General features: G+C 42.8%; 2 protein-coding genes across 2 annotated transcripts in view; one reads left to right on the forward strand and one right to left on the reverse strand.

The window, feature by feature from the left end:
* Positions 1-12,718, forward strand: part of VSTM5 (V-set and transmembrane domain containing 5) — a 14,721-nt gene extending 2,003 nt beyond the window's left edge. The window contains exons 2-5 of the mRNA XM_026052936.1: positions 1,891-2,220; positions 2,323-2,460; positions 3,732-3,856; positions 12,657-12,718. Coding sequence (XP_025908721.1) covers positions 1,891-2,220; positions 2,323-2,460; positions 3,732-3,775 — 512 coding nt within the window. The 3' untranslated portion in view covers positions 3,776-3,856; positions 12,657-12,718. The remainder of the gene's footprint in view (positions 1-1,890; positions 2,221-2,322; positions 2,461-3,731; positions 3,857-12,656) is intronic.
* Positions 8,964-18,493, reverse strand: MED17 (mediator complex subunit 17). Its single transcript, XM_026052934.1, has 12 exons — positions 18,245-18,493; positions 17,961-18,127; positions 17,361-17,580; positions 16,067-16,203; positions 15,894-15,978; positions 14,852-15,004; positions 13,920-14,050; positions 12,610-12,794; positions 11,985-12,122; positions 10,785-10,902; positions 9,660-9,819; positions 8,964-9,215 (listed from the first exon to the last, which is right to left on the reverse strand). Exons 1-12 carry the CDS (start codon positions 18,474-18,476, stop codon positions 9,010-9,012), a joined length of 1,932 nt encoding a protein of 643 aa, XP_025908719.1. The 5' UTR covers positions 18,477-18,493; the 3' UTR covers positions 8,964-9,009.
* Between the last annotated feature and the right edge of the window lie 37 nt (positions 18,494-18,530).

Here is an 18,530-nt window from a genome sequence, read left to right on the forward strand (position 1 = left end):
CATGTGAACCTGCACCACCTCCAGGCGCCACCTCCAGAGAGACTTTCTTAGCCCTGCTCAGCACAGCTCAGAGTCTGGTGCTCTCTGGCTTTGGATTATACACGTTTGAGGACGAGCATTGCTTGTTTCTCTATTACTTATTATTTMTTTCTCTATTCGGCCGTGGCTGCTCAGCCCCAGCAGGGATCTGCTGAGCCGGTCCTGCTGAACCTGGGAAGCGAGCTCGAGGTGCCGCGAGCTCTGTGCTTTATCTGGCCCTGTCTGTTTTGATTTCCATGGGCAGATAACTGCATTTCAGTCTCCAGCCAAGCCTCTCAAACAGGCCACTGGCTTGAAAAATGGGTACACCCACCGAAACTGGGATGTTCGGTGTGCACCCAGCCTCCCCACACACATATACATGTAAGCAGAATTATTGCAGTTACATATTAAACTGCATTAAACGCTGGTTAGYCCAGGTCAACAGGGTTACAAACAGCTCCCTAATCACATCTCTCGGAASTGTAGGAGAATAAAATATTCTTTTGCATCTGTTCTTGCCTTGGGAAATGAGTCCCTATCTTAATATGAAACTGGGCACAATAAATCTGTGATTTATCTGCAGTGTATCTGCTCTGGAGCGTAACTGGCTGCTTTTACTTCCCTTGCATTTTGCTGCCGTCTCAAATGACTGATTCCACATTATTACTAATTTACAATCCATTTGGTATCACCAGCAGTTGGCTATGCCTCCCTCATCCTGAAATCAGCCTGAGCTCCTCGCCTGACCTTCACATACTTAAGGCTGCWGCAGTCCTTGATTTTGAGGGTGGACATCCATTAACATAACAGATTACCTTGGCCGGGGCAATTAAGCTTGCAATTTAAATGCAGGATTTCAAAGAAAAGCCAATTACGCATGAATACAAAAGATGCATATTTATCTGCACAGTTCTTAATCTGCCAATAAATGAAGTTTTATATGAGCATATTTCTTCAATATATATATTTTTTTATGAGAGAGCCTCTCTGAAGTCCACAGAAATCAGAATGTTATAATTGACTTCCAGAAATTTAAGATCCATCTCCAGATTATTACATTTTCTAGCTGCCTGGCAATTAAGTTGTACACAAATCACCATGAAACGTCGCGACTTTGGGTAAAGCTGGGTGGGAGAGATGGGAGGTGAGGGCTGCCCACGACAGACGACGTGCCTGCCCCTGAGGAAGGAGCTGGGTGCGTGACAGGGGGTACCAGCAGCAGGGATCTTCATTTTAAGTGACAAAGCAAATGTGTTAAAGACAAGATTTATGAAAGCAAGTGATGATTTTTGGATCTCAATTTGAGATATATTCAAGGTCAGAGTTTTTGGAAAATGTTGCCTCTTCTTCCCCCCAGAAGACTCTTCCAAACCATCTTCTCTTGGGTAGTCTGGAGCATGTACCTGTATGGCAGAAACATTTCTCTTTGCTGTAACCAAATGAATTGTGCTCCTAGTTTTTAAGCTAGGTATGTGTGTGCCTTCTACGGGCCGGAGAGAGGCGGAGAGGATAACACATCTTCTCCTAAGACTCACTGCTGCGACGGACGGGGTGATTCACCCCCTCAGTGGGATGTTCCCCCGCACTAAAGAGAAATCCCCTCCTAATTTTCAGACTAGGCATAATGCATAACTTTATGAAAGCCAGTACTGAAGTAGATAAACACCAGCCTTAGCTCATATCTAGCTCCTGTGTTGTCAAGAGAAGGTTGTGTTGGTGATTACAGAGTCTATGTGGGGAGCTYGTGTTTGTCCCATGCAGCCCCACATTTGCCAAGGGGCTGGACACAACCCATCACGTCACGGCCGATCACACCCGACACTTGCTGCAATGTCACCTCCACACTCACTGCCCTCCTTTGTCTTTCAGCCCCCAAAGGAGTGTCCTTGCTTGTCCCGCAGCCCAACATCAACGCAACGGTGGCACAAAACATCCTCCTCTCGGTCGACTACTCCTGCAGAGGAGTCGCCACCATTGAGTGGAAGCATGTGTCCAGCCGGGGCACCACCAAAATTGCCGAGTGGAAAAGTGGGAATTATGTTAACATATCCACAGGCTACAAGGACAGAGTGACTATTTTTGAAAATGGCTCTATACAGCTTCTGAACGTGGGCGTGAGAGATGCTGGCTACTATTTTGTCACTGTGACAGAGGAGCATGGAACCAACATATACGGGACCATCGTACTCAATGTTTATGGTATGAGCTAGATAGCGTGTTTTCAGTGTTTGCTTTTACCCTGTGTTTAAACTTRGTTCTGCTTTAATATTTATAATATTATTTTTTCTGTCCTCCCTGCAGAGATTATATATGAAGATTTACATTTTGTAGCAGTTTTCTTTGCATTTCTCACTGGCGTATCTGCCATTTTGATCTGCTTCATGTGGCTGTGTAACAAATCCCTGCATCTCTTCCAGAAGAAGACACACAAACTAACAGGTATCTCCCTAAGATTTCTGTCAAGGCTGTGGGGTTTCTGGTCTGAATTTTAAAGTCTTTCACTTAAGGTTAGAGCCTCAAAAGTGCTAAGCAGTGACACAAAGAGACAAGGCTAGAAGGGCTCAGCTGAGTATTCAGTCCAGAAAAATCCTCAGGACATCAGCCCTACTTATTTCACATCAGAGACCTCAAAAATTAAAAAAAAAAAAAAAAAAAAAAAACTTTACCAAACTGACTTCCCATCACTAACTGCAAAATTTGGGGAGAAAAGGCCAGATCTACAATGCCCAGCTCAAGCTCTAGACATCATACTTCCTCCTGGGATTGGGAGATGCCTTTTCCCACTTCCAAGCATTTCAGGCATTTACTTCCATTTACTTTTACCACTTCCAAGCATTGCAGGCATTTACCTGCTTTTTTTTAAGTGCAGATTCACTAGTAGTTTCTTGCCCTTGTCTGTATTTCTTCTCCCAAAGCTCTGCTTAGCTGTTACAAGAAGCAGATGAATTACCCATGTTTTTCCAAACCAACACAGATATTCCAAAAATCCTAAGTCTTGGGGCTCAGACTCTTTCCTAACTCTGCAGAAGTGACGAGGAGAAATGAACTTGGCTTAGGCTGTCTCTTCCTATATGTCACCTGCTGCTCCAGCTCTCATGGCTGTTGAAGTGCTCAGAGCGTGCACATGGTTCCCACGTCTCTGTAACTACTGAAAATTTTCATGCCATGACAGATCCCCAGGCTTCTGCTCATGTAAAGAGTCTCCTGAACAAGTTAAGCCAATGTTCCTACAGAAGCAGAGTTTTACTTAGTTTCAATCAAATGCAGCTGTTGGGCAGCCTTTCAGAGTAGTGCAGTTCTGGAGACTTCCTCTATAGACGACCAGAACATGATTCAAATCAGGTCCTTCAAGAGCCTTTAGACTCTTGTCTAAGTCAAAGACAAGAACAAAGTCAAGTTAGAAGAGTCTTTCAATGGCCACTGAAGAAAGGAAAAAAAATCATCCCTACAGACTTCAGATTAGTTTTGATGATGTCCCTAGTCTTGTCCTTGAAGAAACAAGTGTCTTTAAGGATGGTGATGGACTCTGTATACAGTTATATGTTTTGAAAAGGTGTCTCATTTAAAAATACTACAGTTGTTCTGTAATTTTAATGGCTGAATTTGGACAAACACTAAGATGTTTACAGTGACTCTGCTATTTACACACTATTTTGGAATCCAATTGCCAATCCACTTGACAATCAATAGAATTATCCTTTCATTTGCAGCAAGTAACACTGAAGAGATTGAACTGGAAACCATTGAGTGTTAGCCAAGAACCTTTTCATAACAAAAATAACAATTCTACCTCAGGAGAAAATATTGGCAAGGAAAGCGGGAAGAAAGCTAAAAGGTAAAGTGTTTGTGACTATTATAGAAACATCCTGACTTGCAGAGTTAATTAATGTGAAATCAGCAGTGTCTGATGGAGCTGTTGTTACCTGTTAAGAGTCTGGCTTTACTAGTCAAGGTTAAAGTGAAAGAGAGCATGCTTTTGTGGCTGAGGACAAGCACGTTTTTGTGGTTAATTAATAAAATCTACAGCCTCTACTATGTTTAGAGCAACCAACCATGCCTCTAGTACCAAAGCGTAATGGAAATTATCATGGTCTTGAAGGACATCTGTATTTTGGCTATGGCAAGTCATCTATTAGAGAATGATAATTAGCATGCTTCAATGTAATAAATTTAATATCTAATTACAGTACTACATTAAACAAAAAAGAAGTCAAGGATAGAGTCCTGTTTATTGTGCATAGGCTGCTACTCTGGGGCATAATCCCGAAGCTCTGAAGGCAAACAGCAGCTCTTCACGAGGCAAAATTGACTTTGAAATAACACCGAGCTGGTCAAAGTTCCCTCACTCACTTTTTCGATTATTTACGTTGCTCAGGGATGTTAACACACATTTTATGACTTTATTAGGGAAGGTAATTCAATAAGGAACCATGCAGAGGTACCAAAGACGACGGTGCCTGTAGTGCTTAGATTGTCCTGATAAAACACTGACGCACCCTACCACGGGGGTGGGAGAATAATAAACTGTTTTATTGTGAAAAACGTTGAGTTCTTTGAAACTTAGCGGGCTGAAGAACAGGCTGTCTGGTAAGAGAGGTCAACATAGCATTATTTTGACATTTAGTACTTACAGTTACAGCCCTGAAATCACTCTTGCTGCGAGAAGCCGTGTTTGCTTTTTTAATGAGTAAGGAAACAGAGTGATTTAACCAGCATTTCTTTTTAAGGCTGTGTGTTGCACTTGCRTTTTCCACACGCATATCAGTTGGCTGGAATAACATTTGCTTTTGTGAGCAYGAAAGCACTAAACGCACCAAGCTGAAAACAGGGATCCTGTTTTGCACAGAGCAGAACTGCCGTGTGGGCTGAGCTTTGGAAGAGCCTGGGGATTCTTCTGCAGCTGCAAACAGCCACAGAGCTCCCGGAGCCCAACCGCTCCTGCGGCCTCTCCCCCACTTCAACTTCTCATTAAAGCTTTTACAAGCCGAGCTGGCTTAGTGCTGCCCTGGCCAGGGAGCAGTCAGGTGCAGACGGGCTACACACAGCAGAACAAAGAAATTCTCACTAGGTGCCTAACACCGTTGATAGGAAAAAAACTACTTGGCACCTAAGTGCCCAGTGCACTCGATACCTTTATAAATTAGTCCACAAGTGAACTGGCCAGTAGCAGAGCAAAGGCCACTCATCAGGTGAGCRCCAGGTGGAGCTGGTTGCGCTTTCCCACATCTAGAAGAGGTCAGAATGAGCGACAAACTGCAGGACAAGCCCAGCTACAGCTCGGCAAAGAGCCACTTGTTCCTGCTCCTCACTTCAGGTATATGGGCAGTCTTTGTACATGCGAGGGAATTAAGCCTTGGTGACACCAAAGGAGCTGGGAAGGTGTCTATTTTCATCACCAAAGCTGAAAATACTTTATAGGATATCCATATCGTACATGGATACTACGAAAGATTTTTTTTTCTGTGCATCTATTTTACTAGCTTTTTTTTTTGTGTGTGTTTTTTTTAATCTCTAAATCTTAAAAGTTGAATGTGAAGCTATTCATTAGGCTGAATACAGAGCACAGGCGCTGCCAGATGTATTTAAAAGCCAGGAAAGGTGCTGCTTGAAGGCAACACTGCTGTTATCTGCTAGCATCTACTTGAGTACTCGTAATTGTCAAGAGAAGAAGTCATGAACTGTACACAGGCTTCAATGACCTTTGAAAGCTTGGCTGGAAGGGTGGATTTAAGTGATCTCTGCAGTAATTGGAAGTCAGGATGAAAGTGGTAAATGGCCACTTAAAATTCTCATATTTAGAGATAAAATCTAACAGCAGAAAGAAGCCTTCAGCTAGCAAACTCTCTCAGCCTGACTAAAAATACAGCAATCTCAGGCATCCAGTCTTGGTTGAAACCAGTCTTGCTTCCAGGTCACAACATCCTAGGCAAACCACAGGGATTCAAAGAACATTCGGTGTAAACACGGAGTTTTTGTGCTACTTTTCTCATGGGTATTGGCTACAAGCTTTATTGTAACTAAATTTTACACACTTACGCTATGTAGGTAAGGTCACTTATAAAATATTAGGGTTTTGTGAATTTGATTTTTTTTCAATATGCATTAATAACAAAAAACAAACTCTATAAGGTTAAGCAGTTGGCAGTCAAATCTCTTGCTAGAGGGCAGGTGACAAATACCTTAAATTTTATGGCAAGCTGTTAAGGTTGAAGTTTTAGAAATTAGTAATTCTTACTCCCCTCATAAGCTCCATGCAGAACAGCAGCAAAAGTCAATATTTAGAGCACTCCAAGTGATCAAAGGGATTAGAGCATTTTGCATTTATGCTTTTTAATTAAACAGATGTCCAGGTTCACAGGATTGCTTTGGCAATCAATATGAAGGTCTTAATCATCCATTAATGGCTCCATTTCACAAGTTTAAGGACACATTACCAAGAATTTCAAGATTCTTTCTCTCAAAYGAGGAGTCTAATATTCAGTTGATTTTCCATTAGCATCAAACACACCGGAATTCTCCCTTTTAAAAGGCAGACTCCCAAGGTCTCTAGTCGTGTTTTACAATGTTCATCTTTTGCATCCAAGCCTGAAAATCTTGAGGAGCGACTTCACTGCTCCTTGGTGCTGCACCTGCGGCAGCGGGGACGTGTTCCCCTCGCTTCCATTAGCCTKCCCAAAGGGACAAACCCTATGCTCTGAATCACAGAATCATAGTCATAGAATGCTTATGGTTGGAAGAGACCTCTAGAGATCTAGTGCAAACCCCTGCTCACGCARGGACACCCAGAGCACGGGGCACAGGGCGACATCCAAGCGGGTTTTAAAGATCTCCAGAGGAGACTCCACAACCTCCCTGGGCAGCCTGTTCCAGGGCTCTGGCACCCTCACTGGCAAGACATTTTTCCTTAAGTTCCTGTAGAACTTCTGGTGCTTCAATTTGCGGCCGTTTCCTCTAGTCCTGTCGCTGTCCACCACTGAAAAGAGACCGGCCCCTCCTCCTCCCTCCCTCCCTTGAGGTATTTATACACGCTGATCAGGTCCCCCCTCAGCCTYCTCTTCTCCAGGCTGAACAGGCCCAGCTCCCTCAGCCTTTGCTCATAGGGCAGATGTTCCGGGCCCCTGATCATCCTCGTAGCCCTGCGCTGGACTCTCTCCAGCAGCTCCACATCCCTCTTGYACTGGGGAGCCCAGAACTGGACACAGTCTCCAGCTGTGGCCACCTGAAACAGCCCCTGGGTGTTCATATTGGCTCCTCTGGCAGGAAGGAAGCTGCCGTGCGCAGGGTTGTTTCAGCGAAGGCACSTGAAGTACGAAGACACCTTTCAGGTTTTACAAACTCGTCCTCTGAGGGAGAGACTGGGGCTGCCAGAGGCCCCACAGGCCCATTGGAGCCAGACACACACGCGAGCTCCGGGGTCATCCTCCAGTGCTGCAACCATCCCTGCGACACGGGATTCACTCCTCTTTCAAGAAGATAAGACACGGACACTTTTCCACTGCATTTTTCATCTTCAGGAGTTATCCAAGACAATTTCTGAGAAGCCGAGTGACGAAGCTTTTCTCTCCCGCAGCTCGGTGAGGCAGAGCGAGTACTGCAAGGAACTGAAACCACCATCTCTTCCACACTGGCAAGTGCCACCACATGCACAGCGGCTGCTTCCAGCACGCTCCGCGCAACAGCAGCTCACCACACAGAGCTGCTCAATACACACGTTTCCTGTAGCTATTCTTTATTGCTGAGGAACAGAGTTCTTGCACCACAGAAACAGGATGGTTCAATTCAAACCTGCTCTGCCAAATGTAACATGTTCTCATTTACACACCCACCCACCCCTTATAAATACATAATATGAATATAATTCGAAACCAGTTCAACAGACGGGTTTCAAAAGGATCTTTAGCAATTAATTGACARAGAAAAGAAGAGCTTTGTGTAATGCCGAAACTACAAGGCAGCTACAATTAAAACCAAAAAAGTCACATTACTTTCTTGCTATTTTAAGAACTCAAAAGACGTCCTGGATAATGATCAGTACGCCAGGGTGGAAAAAAGGAAATGCAGGAATGTAGTGATCCACAAGGTACAGCTAGTTCCCAGCTTCTCCCAGTCATTACCCACAAAAAATTACCCACAAATTCTAATTGTCAGGGGAACTCTGTAAGTGGAGAGAGACCCTTCTTTCTAATGAGAAAGGCAGGCCGAAATCTCAACCAAAGTAGCTGACACCACCTAGGGCTCCTCTGTGGCCACCAGCAGTAGGGAACTTGTCACAAGCTGCAACTTTGCAGCTCTCTCACATCATTAATTAGAAACTTCTCTCAAAGGAAAAAAAAACCAGAGTGGATGACCGAGAAGCCACCAATCCAGTTAGCACAATCCCCAAGTGAAGGTATCACACACAGACTTGGTGCTTGAATCTTATTTTTAACTCTATCATTTAATAAGGTGCTTTGTTTCTCCTCCTTTATTCCACTTGTAAATCAAAAGAAGTCTTCCAAGATGGCCATTCCCTACAAGAGAAGTCACCCAGAGCTTATCTACAGCACAACTCAATTCTAATAATCTCTCAGAGATGCCTGCAAAGATCTACTTAAGAGAGCTTAGGGGGAAATAATATCTTTCATGCMGCAAAGGACTACGAAATCTGACTTGACAGAAGCAAGTTGCAGGAATCACTCAGGTGTGATGCTACTCCAGACAGACACAGAGCCATCTCCAAAGACACAATTCTGTTACCCTTTGAACTCTAGGTGAAGCAGTGAACTAAGTCAGGTTGTTTTTAAACTTGAACTGAAAGGAACTTTTTTGAGAAGTCGTACTTTGCATGCTATCAAGAACATTTTATTATAAACATTACAATAGACAGAACTGTACAAGAAATTATTTTTCCTTCTTGCGTTGCCCTATAGATTCCATTTCCCTTTCTTACACTGGCAGTGATCCCGCAGTAGCAGCAACTTAAAGGCCCKTGGAGAAGCTGCTGGGTTGTTAGCAGGGAGTCAGGGCAGCCATGAGCAGCTCCATCTTATAGACAAAGTTGCGACCTTCCATTTTATTCCACTGCACTTCCTTGAAGGGCCCCCGGAGATGGTTCCATTTGTTGTCCTGCAGCACGTCCCCCTTGGGGAGGTCCTTGCACTGACTCCGGGGAAACTGCACCATGACTTTGCTGCCACTCTCGGGACCATTCCGCACTGGGATGAACAGAGATTTAAGAGCACTTTATACTTGAACAATTCCTCCTATCATATGTTGTTCATCATGTGCCCTGTACATTACTCTCTAGCCAACTACAGCCATGCTGCAAGCAAACAAGGGAAGTTCTCTTTACACAGGATGGTTTTTAAAATTCATCTTTGTATTTGCTCTCTCTGATTGCCCCCACTGCCCCATGGCTCTTGTTGCTTTAGCACTGCATGCTCTTGGTTAGAACAAATCAGAGAAATTAAAATATGATAAAAACAAACAAAAACACCCACAACCCCCTAATATATTATTTTTTTTCCCCAGTTATGTCAAGAACTCCAGTATTTTTTTTTTGACAATTCTCATCTTGGGCATATTGCTAACTTCTCTTTTTTATTTATAAATTTTTTTTTAATTAAAAAAATGTATATAATACATGTATGTGTGTATACCTGAAATGGCATAGTCTCCGTTTGGTGAGGCCACGGTTATTGCTGAGGCGTTGCCAATACTCTCCACTGGCCCCAGGCCAACGTGGTTGCTGAAACTCAGCACGTGCCACCCCATAACTTTTGCCAGCTGCTGAACTGCATGTACCTGGTGCTGTGACATCTGAAAGACAACAGAGGTTTATCTTGAATTACATGTTACTTTTACCCATCTTTTCTACTGCCAGTAATTACTTATAAAAGTGTTTATGCTCTTTATTAAAAAAAAAAAATTAATTTGAAATACTTATATAATAAATCTGCAAATTCAGAAAAATCCAAGCTGAGGCTCTCAGAGGCAAGATACCCCCAAGGTGTGTTCAAGGGCGAGCACTGCAGAGTTTCTAAGTGCTAATATTTTACTTTGTCAAGATCTAAGGCTTCTGTCAAAGAACAACTTTGTTCAGACAAGTGATTCTCCAAGAACAAGCCTGAAAATACTTATCAAAGTGACACCCTCAGAAGAACCAGGTTCAACCTTTTGTGYGTGTGAGTTTGTTTCACACAACAGCAGCAGGGCAGTTACCAAGGAGCTGCTTTTTGACCCTTTATAACACACGTTAGGGAGACTGTCACGTCTAACAAAACCAGCATCTGAGTATCGACTGGTGTAGTCGTGGCTCATGCGAAGGGAGCATTAATATGACAACACTGAAATGAGAACAATCCCGGGCCAGTTTAGATCTCTGCTCCAGGTAGGATTGGGCTATAACAATTCCATACATGAAAATCTCACTGTCTGCTATGACTCTGACCTGTTCTGAAGTCAGCAAAAATCTTGGTGCTCCCATGACGAGTAGCACAAACAAATGCACTTTAAATGGAAATACATTTTCCATTAATAAGGRGAAAGCTCCCAATTCACACTCCTGACCTTAAAAAAAAAATGGTACTATGTTTCAGTACTAGTTGTTAATGTGATTATATAAATGGACCAAGAAATTCAGTCATCCACCTTCCTATTGGCAGTATTTTTATTTGAAGTTTTCTGACATTTTCTACAGAGATATAAGGAAGATTCTAAGTTCTTGAATGTAACTCCTGTTCCCTGAAACATGATCACAAAGGGAAGAACATATAAGAATCTACCTGAGATAAAAGGAAATCCTGCAGTTCTTGCTCTTGATGGGACAATGTAATAACTCTTCCATCTCTGTGCACTACCCTGATCTGGTCAACTCCGATGTTCAGCTGTAGCTGGATGGATCTTTGAAGACAAGAAGCAGACTTACAGRAAATGTGTAAAAGCACTTAAGAAAACAGGTACCTTGCTCTGAGAAGCCAGAATCCCATTAACTGGTGAGAACATCAAAATGAAGTGTCACCCAGTGACACCAAGCAACATTTCAGTCCATCCCTCACTGCAGCAGCTCCCTCTCTACTGCAGGGCTGGGGCACTGCGTGGCAGGTCCAAGGCTCAGCACACTGCTTGCTTCACTTGCTCAAGTGCCTCACAACTTCTTCCTTGCCAGTAAGACCAGTTTCCCTTCAGAGGTACATGGGAAAATGATGCAAATCCAGGGCTGGTTCTACTCTGCAGCCAAGACTTGGCCACCATGCATACTCTGGGCCTGAGCCTGGAAACTGCAGCCATGAACACATCTGTTCCACTGGGAAGCAAGAGCCAAAAGAGGATGCTCGGAGTGGAAAGATGAAGCTGAAGCAGCCAGTGCATCCGCTGCTGCACATTAGCTGTTTCACTGGCAGTCAGGGTAGAGCCATTCCTGTTTCTAGAACATGAAGTCTCCTATTTCAATGGCAGTGTGCCTAATTAATAGCAAGAATTCCAACTAGTTTCAAGTTTTAGTGCCTGTGTAATCAAACTAGGACAGAACATTGACTAGCTCTTCATAAATAGGTTGGAAGCTTAGAATCCAGCAGATCCAAAGGTACTTTAAACCCAGATGTCTCACTCTGAAGTAATCCCCTTTAAACAACCACTTTCAGCTTTGACTCCTTCTCTGGAGAAAACACAACCACCACCATCACCACATACAGCTGCTCTGGTTAACTACTTAATAAGTTTCTTCATTAAATGTGTCCCAAAGTGGGTGAAGAGCTTTCTGTTGGCAGCTGTTCTCCCTGCCATGCAGAGAGCAGCGTTCACAGGTAAATCCTACTTTTAAATCACACCATCTTCTAATAAACCCTCACACACAAACAAGGCACTTAGAGTGGTCTGTCTGAAGCTGGATCTAAGCCTGTAAAAATCAACTTTAATATACTCAGTCACTCTTGTCAAAAAGCAAGCCTCTACAAGTGGAAAAATACATGCACTTTCACACTTACTTGCATATCTGCTCATATCCTTGAGAAGTTATTAGAACTTTAACRCTGGATTCATAAACGTCATTTATATTTGACCAATGAGCCTGAATCTGAGGATCCTCAATCCGACTGGCCAGACTGTCAATGGTTCGAGCAGTTCTAGAACAGAAAGACATATTCAGCCCACAATAGGCTAGACAGATTGTGCTTAAAGAAAATGAGTAAATTAAAAATCCAAATTTTACAGAATCRTGTACATTAGAGGTCTATTTGAGCATCTGAACTGCAAGTAAAGCACACTTGTTTATTCCTTTCCCTATGCATCAAACAGAAGTCTTAAAACTACATAATTTAGTACTGGCTATTAGATTTTCCTCCAATACTGCACAGCAGAGAATATTAAAACAGATTTATATAGTTCCTTAAGAAGAGTATAGACAGCAGTCTATGCTTTTTATACTAGTTGGTTGTTATTTGCACATACTGGATATGCTATTGACTCTCAACACCTAAAAATGAACACTATTTTAACAGTAAAGCAAAAAGAAAAGCAGACATTTTTTAACACTGAAAGAAAACCCAATCAATTGCAGTCTGCACCATGATATATTGCATTGCAATCGGGAGACAACGACGTGTGACATACCTGCATCTCAAAAAGATATGTTTTGCCTGTTTTATTATCTTTTCCAGAAGTCCTTCATTTGACTGTAAAGAACTGATCTCGTTTTTATCGAATGCCTGGGGTCCTGCTAGTCTCATTCGCTTATGGCCAAAGGGGGCACTGGCCGGATGGGGCATCACTGTGGAGCTCAGAGTTTGCTTGTGACACTGCAACAAACAACAACTGTTACGAGAGACAGCGACCAAATGATAAGAAAAATCTTCAAAACTAACAGGTAACTACAATAAATAGCTTCACACACTAAATATTTCAAAAAAGTGCTTTTTTTTTTTTTTTTGCTTTATGCATTTGACAGCACTTTATAAGCTAATTTTAAACTCAAGATTTTGCTTATTTGGGTTGATTTGGGTCTTTCAAAACTTAATGCAAAGAGGAAGATATTAAAAGCAGAACTACAAAGTGMAAGGCAACAAAAATTTGGCCACGTGACTCCTACATATCCCACAGCTTTAGGGAATCTTTGTAGACCGACATGCTGGTCAAAAATAAAGGAAGCACTTTAGAGATTAAAAATTAGTTGCAAGAAGATTCAGCAAAATTACGTTCAAAATTATGAGGGGAAACTTGCAGCAGAGCTGAGTATTAAGCCAACAACTCATGAATCCTTCAGTGTCTAAACTATTGGACTCTTCTCCCGACTGTGCAACCTGTGGAACCATCTTCTAGGGAGAGAAATGCTCTCTAGAACACGGTTTCACAACCACATCTACATATGATATTGAATTCCCTTGAATTCCCTTCCCTRATAGATGCAACCTCACAATCTTCTACACCACTCACATCCTTCCACTAGCTTAAAAGAAGATCATAAGAAAATCTAAAATCCTGAAGAGCAGCAGTGGACCTCAAATGAAGCAAGTTATTAYGATAACCGATTGTTCGTTCCTCATGGGAGCACGGTCTGAGTGACGCTCACTTTAAGTGACAAGCAGTAATTARACACAAACGAAAAAAGGAGACTAATGAGTTGTACTGAAAAAAAGACCATCAAATGGCTGCTCTTCTGAAGCAGCAGCTGGGTCTGAGCTTAAGCCCCAAACTCATATTCCATGGCAGCACGCCTGGGACTCTCATCACTCTCRTACATATCAGAAGTCAACCATATGTGACACAAACAGAAAGGAATCGACTGACCTCTGGTGGTATTCGGTTGTTGTAGCACTGTCACGGGACGYGTGACATTCTGAGCTAAACCAAACTAAACCGAAACACCCCAAAAAACAAACAAAAAAAGAGCACAYCTCTTCAGCATCTCACCATAAATGCCTTACCTCTCTGATAAGCTGATGTAAATTGTGCTCYAGAACATAGAGATGATCCTCTGCACTCTGATTTTCAGAAGCAGATTTCTGTGATTTTTTGTCATTGGAGGAGTGACATAAAGAAATTGACAACTGCAAACCTGCGTACAACAAGTGAAGAAAAAAYGACCATTTTCAACAGACCATCATGAAGGTCTTCCTTACCCTTTTAGAGACATTGGTTTTCTAACTGTATTCATGGGTTCAAATTCAAGGATGATGTCTGAGAACACAGCACTAAGAACAGCTAAGACTTGCTGTTCCCTGAAGGGTTGACAAAGCAACTGCTAACTTATCAGACGTATTTCACATCTGATCTCTCTGACTCAATCACACAAAAAATGAGCCCCACGATAATAYACAGGAGGATTGATTTACTACCATATATAGATTCAGAAATACAGGAATATATTATTTATATGACATCCTGCTTGGAAATCCCTTGTAGGAACAGAGGATTTACCAGACAGCTCTGAGCTGCCTTTACGTTATTAAACCATGGAAAAGTGTGGGCCTTAGATCTTCTGAAAGTCCATTAACCCAAATCAAATCTGAAGTTTTCTCTGCATGCAGTTCAGGGGCAATGACTTCTGCAGAGCTACAAACTGCAGTCTGCACAAAGCATTGCAGCTGACAACTTTAAATACTACTACTACTAAAAAAAAAAAAAAATCACAAAATCCATGGAACAATTAAATAGTAATAATAAATTGGGAAATAAAGTGCCTTAGTTTGATTTTTGTATAACTACTTGGAAAAAACACAGAATTCAGGGAGATCCTGTTTTTCAACAATTCTGAAGAGAAAGGAGATTTACACTCTTTCCTTAAAGAGTGACATATATCAGAATCCTCTGCATCCATCTTTTTAGGGCAAGAATACTTTTCATTAAAAGCTCCTACCTGGGAAAGGCTGGGAGATGATTTGATTCTTCACAACAATGTGAGGAATTTGTGATTTAATTTGAACAGCTTCTCGTGATAGCTGGGCAAAAATTTCTTTACATAAGAGAACATTCTGTGCAGTCTCCAATTTTGTCTGCCAGTGTGGAGAACCTGAAAAATTTAAATCATTTTTTTATCAGAAGAATGAGGAGAAGCTACTTTTCCTTCCCTCTCTCCAAATGTCAGGCCCTAGGCAGTTATTATAGGGCATCAAACTAACAGACCAGTTACAATAACAAGCCTGTTGGCATCTTCTAACCAACTGAACCTTTACATTTTTATCTCAGTTAGGAATAATTAAAAAACAAACAAAAAAATCAGTAAATTTTACATCTGCATATATTGTGAACTGGTACTGCCTCCTGGAAGGCATATTATATTCTCAAAAAATTTTGTGAATGCTGCTTATAGAATCCCCTGCTGTCATATGGCAAAATTCCGGAAAATTCTGCTCTGAATAAACACACAAGCTCTACATTGTACCCTGAAAGTCGTGTAAAACATCTACACAGCACAGCACCCTCTCCGTTTTCAAGACAGCACAAGCAACTGCAGTCACAGACCACTGTGAAATAAAATCCTGCCAGAATCAAGTTCTTTTCAATCCTAAACAGTTATGCATTAGTTCATAATCCCCAAAATAACAACTTTGCATAGCAGCTTGTTTCAAAAGAACCAAGCTACTCTGTGCCAGGTGAGCTGTTGTAGTCTGTGATTGTGCTGCCAGCACAACCTCAAATTCAGAGAAAAAACATGAGCTCCAGCAAAAAAACGATGCCTTTTGGAGAGGATGAAGAGCGAGCAGGTGGTCAATCAGTTCAATTGAGCTAATGGGATGTAACTGACTGAACCAAAGGAACCGGCTTTACTTCCAGCTATGTGCTCAAGGGTTTAACGACTAGCAGAAAGTACTCCAGAGTACTTGGATACAATTTTAAGAATTTTATTTTAAAAATGCAGTAAATGCRTATGAAACACTGAGGACAACATAGAGCCGTACCTGGTTTTGATTTTGGCATGGGTCTTTTAAAGAGATTAACTGTCCCAAGGTCACCAATGTCTGGAGCTTGTTTCTGAATAGAAACCTGAGAAAGAGGAGGTTATTTGCTGTTTGTTCTTCATCYCAAGTGTACAAATAGCAAACACACCACATCACTAACGTCCCTAACGAACCTTTATGTAGGCTGATCCCTCCAAATCACTTGGGATTTGAACATCCAGAGGACAGTAATCCTCAGGTATCTTTTTATCCAGGTCAATGTCAGTGTTCTTTATCACCTCAAAGGTGCCGTGATGAAGGAAAAGGGAACCTGGTAAGAGAARAAAATACATATAGAGAACCACATAGTATCTTCTGCAAATGAGGAAGCCCATAAATATATTCTTAGTTTCAGAAGAATATGTAAGTCTCCAAATTTTCACAGATTGCATAAGATATTAATATCACTTGAATTACTTTTAAAAAAGATATATGTAAATAAGAAAACTCTGCTCAGTGCAGCATCTTCTGTATCTTCCAGTGTGCAATATTATGTAGGAAAGTCAGCAAATAGCCTAACTGCAGAACAAAAACAGYGTTTTAAAATTATGCCAGCAGATGCAGAGAAGGAAACTTCCTTGGTTTAAAAAAAMCAAAATTGTTTAGTGCCTGAATTTTGATCAGCGGGCAGCTAAAGGAATACATAGTTTACATATGTAGTGATTTGAAGTCATCTGCTTATGTTTGTTGTACTGTGGTAAMGCTTTAACTCCTTTGGGGGTGCCAGAAACAGATACTTACACCCGACCTAGATGCCTCCCTTTCCCATAGCTCATCTAGTTCAGAATGATARTCTAAAAAAAGGGGACATGTCAGGCTACAACATCTTCTTTAACACAAAAGGGGTTAACAGCCTAAATTGTCTTTCCCTCCTCCACCAACAGGATCCCGGCATAGGCCACTTCACACGCCTGCACTGTATCCACCTGCTAATTTGGGTGAGATTTTGTATCCGGTGCTGTGTTCTGTACCTAGCCTCCGAATTCTGGGTGGGTTATTTCGTCCTACTGTAAAACACTTGGTAATGTTGTAGCAAGGCCAGCATCAATTGCTAACAGTGCACAATTTAGAATACTGAATTTGTGCCTTCAATCAGAGGGAAAAAAAAAAGTACTTTTTATAAAAAATTTTTATAGGCTAAACATGGAAAAAGCCAATGCTTGACAAGATCTGCCCGTTGACTGATCAACCCCATCACCGATGTAGAACTGCTCCTTAACAGTATCTTTATTAACATAATACGTGTTTGGCCTTTTAATTAGCTTTCAYGGGTTCATAAAAGACGTTCTCTTCCTCTTCTCATAACTATAATTATCACAACCTTTTTGTTATCTATATTAAGCGAGCTTGTTTCAATTGTGTTTAAGTTATCAAAATAGGTTATTAAGGCAAAAATATTAACTAGTGAAGAAAAATACYGCTATATACCTGCACTTCTGTAGCTGAGGTCGCCAAGAATTTTGTCTCCCACTTTTCTCAGTTTCCAGTGCTGTCTCAGCCTCAGCAGCTCTGAGTTGAAGTCCCTTTGTCGTTTATTTTCCTGGTTTTCTGCCACTGATTTCGATAACCTTTCCGCTCCTTTCAATAGGATTTGGGCTGCTCCTGCCAATGACTTCTTTTTTGAGATTAACTGTAAAAACTGAGGATTCTAGTAGAAAGAAAAGAGAAAGTTATTTACACCTTAAGGCCTCCATTCTTGGAGATACTGAAACCTGCCTGGAGAAGGTCACAGAATTGMAGAGTAGTTGAGGTTGGAAGGGACCTCTAGAGATCATCCAGTCCAACCCCCTGCTCCAGCAGGGACACCCAGAGCACGGGGCACAGGGTGGCAGCCAGGCAGGTTTGGRAGATCTCCAGAGAAGGAGACTCCACCACCTCTCCGGGCAGCCTGTGCCAGGGCTGGTCCTGGGCGCTTTGCTGTGGGCGACCCTGCTTGAGTAGGGGGTTGGACTAGATGCTGGCTTCAGCTGCCCTCCAGCCCCAGCCATCCAGTGATCCCGTGCGGAGCTACCGAGGCGCTGCCCCTACCTGCTTTGGAGGCGGGGGGTCCTGCACCACCGGGTCGAGCGTCATGAACTTCTTGTCCTTGACGATGCTGAGCACGTCGTAGAGCACGCACATCTCCGTGAGGGCGCTGCGCAGGTTGTTCCGCACCGAGTCCCACGGCCAGAGCGACGGCTGAAACTTCACCAGCCCTGACCGAAAGAGAACAGAACAAAGATGAGGCAAATGTTTGTTAAGAAAAAAAAATAAAAGAACAAACAAACAACAACAACAAAAAAGATGGATCCTTTTCCTGCCGCCGCCCCCACCTTCCTCGTCCTCCGCCTCGCCCGCCTCGGCCCAGGCGCGGCCCACCGAGCCCGGCTCGTCCTCCTCGGAGCCGGAGCCCTGGCTGAAGTCGATGCGCTGCGCGAGGCGCGCCAGGTTCTGGGACATGGAGAGCGGCTGCAGGTAGGTCTCGCTGCCATCCAGCGCCACCTCCTGCACCTGCTTCTCGCACGCCGACTCGATGCTGATGCGCACGGCCGGCACGCCCGCCATCTTGGCGCCTCCTCCTCCGCCGCCGCGCCGGCCGCGCCTGCGCAGCGCGCGCCG

Source organism: Nothoprocta perdicaria, unplaced genomic scaffold (genome assembly GCF_003342845.1).
Source record: "Nothoprocta perdicaria isolate Ctin4 unplaced genomic scaffold, notPer1 scaffold_94, whole genome shotgun sequence".
Classification (NCBI taxonomy): Eukaryota; Metazoa; Chordata; class Aves; order Tinamiformes; family Tinamidae; genus Nothoprocta; species Nothoprocta perdicaria.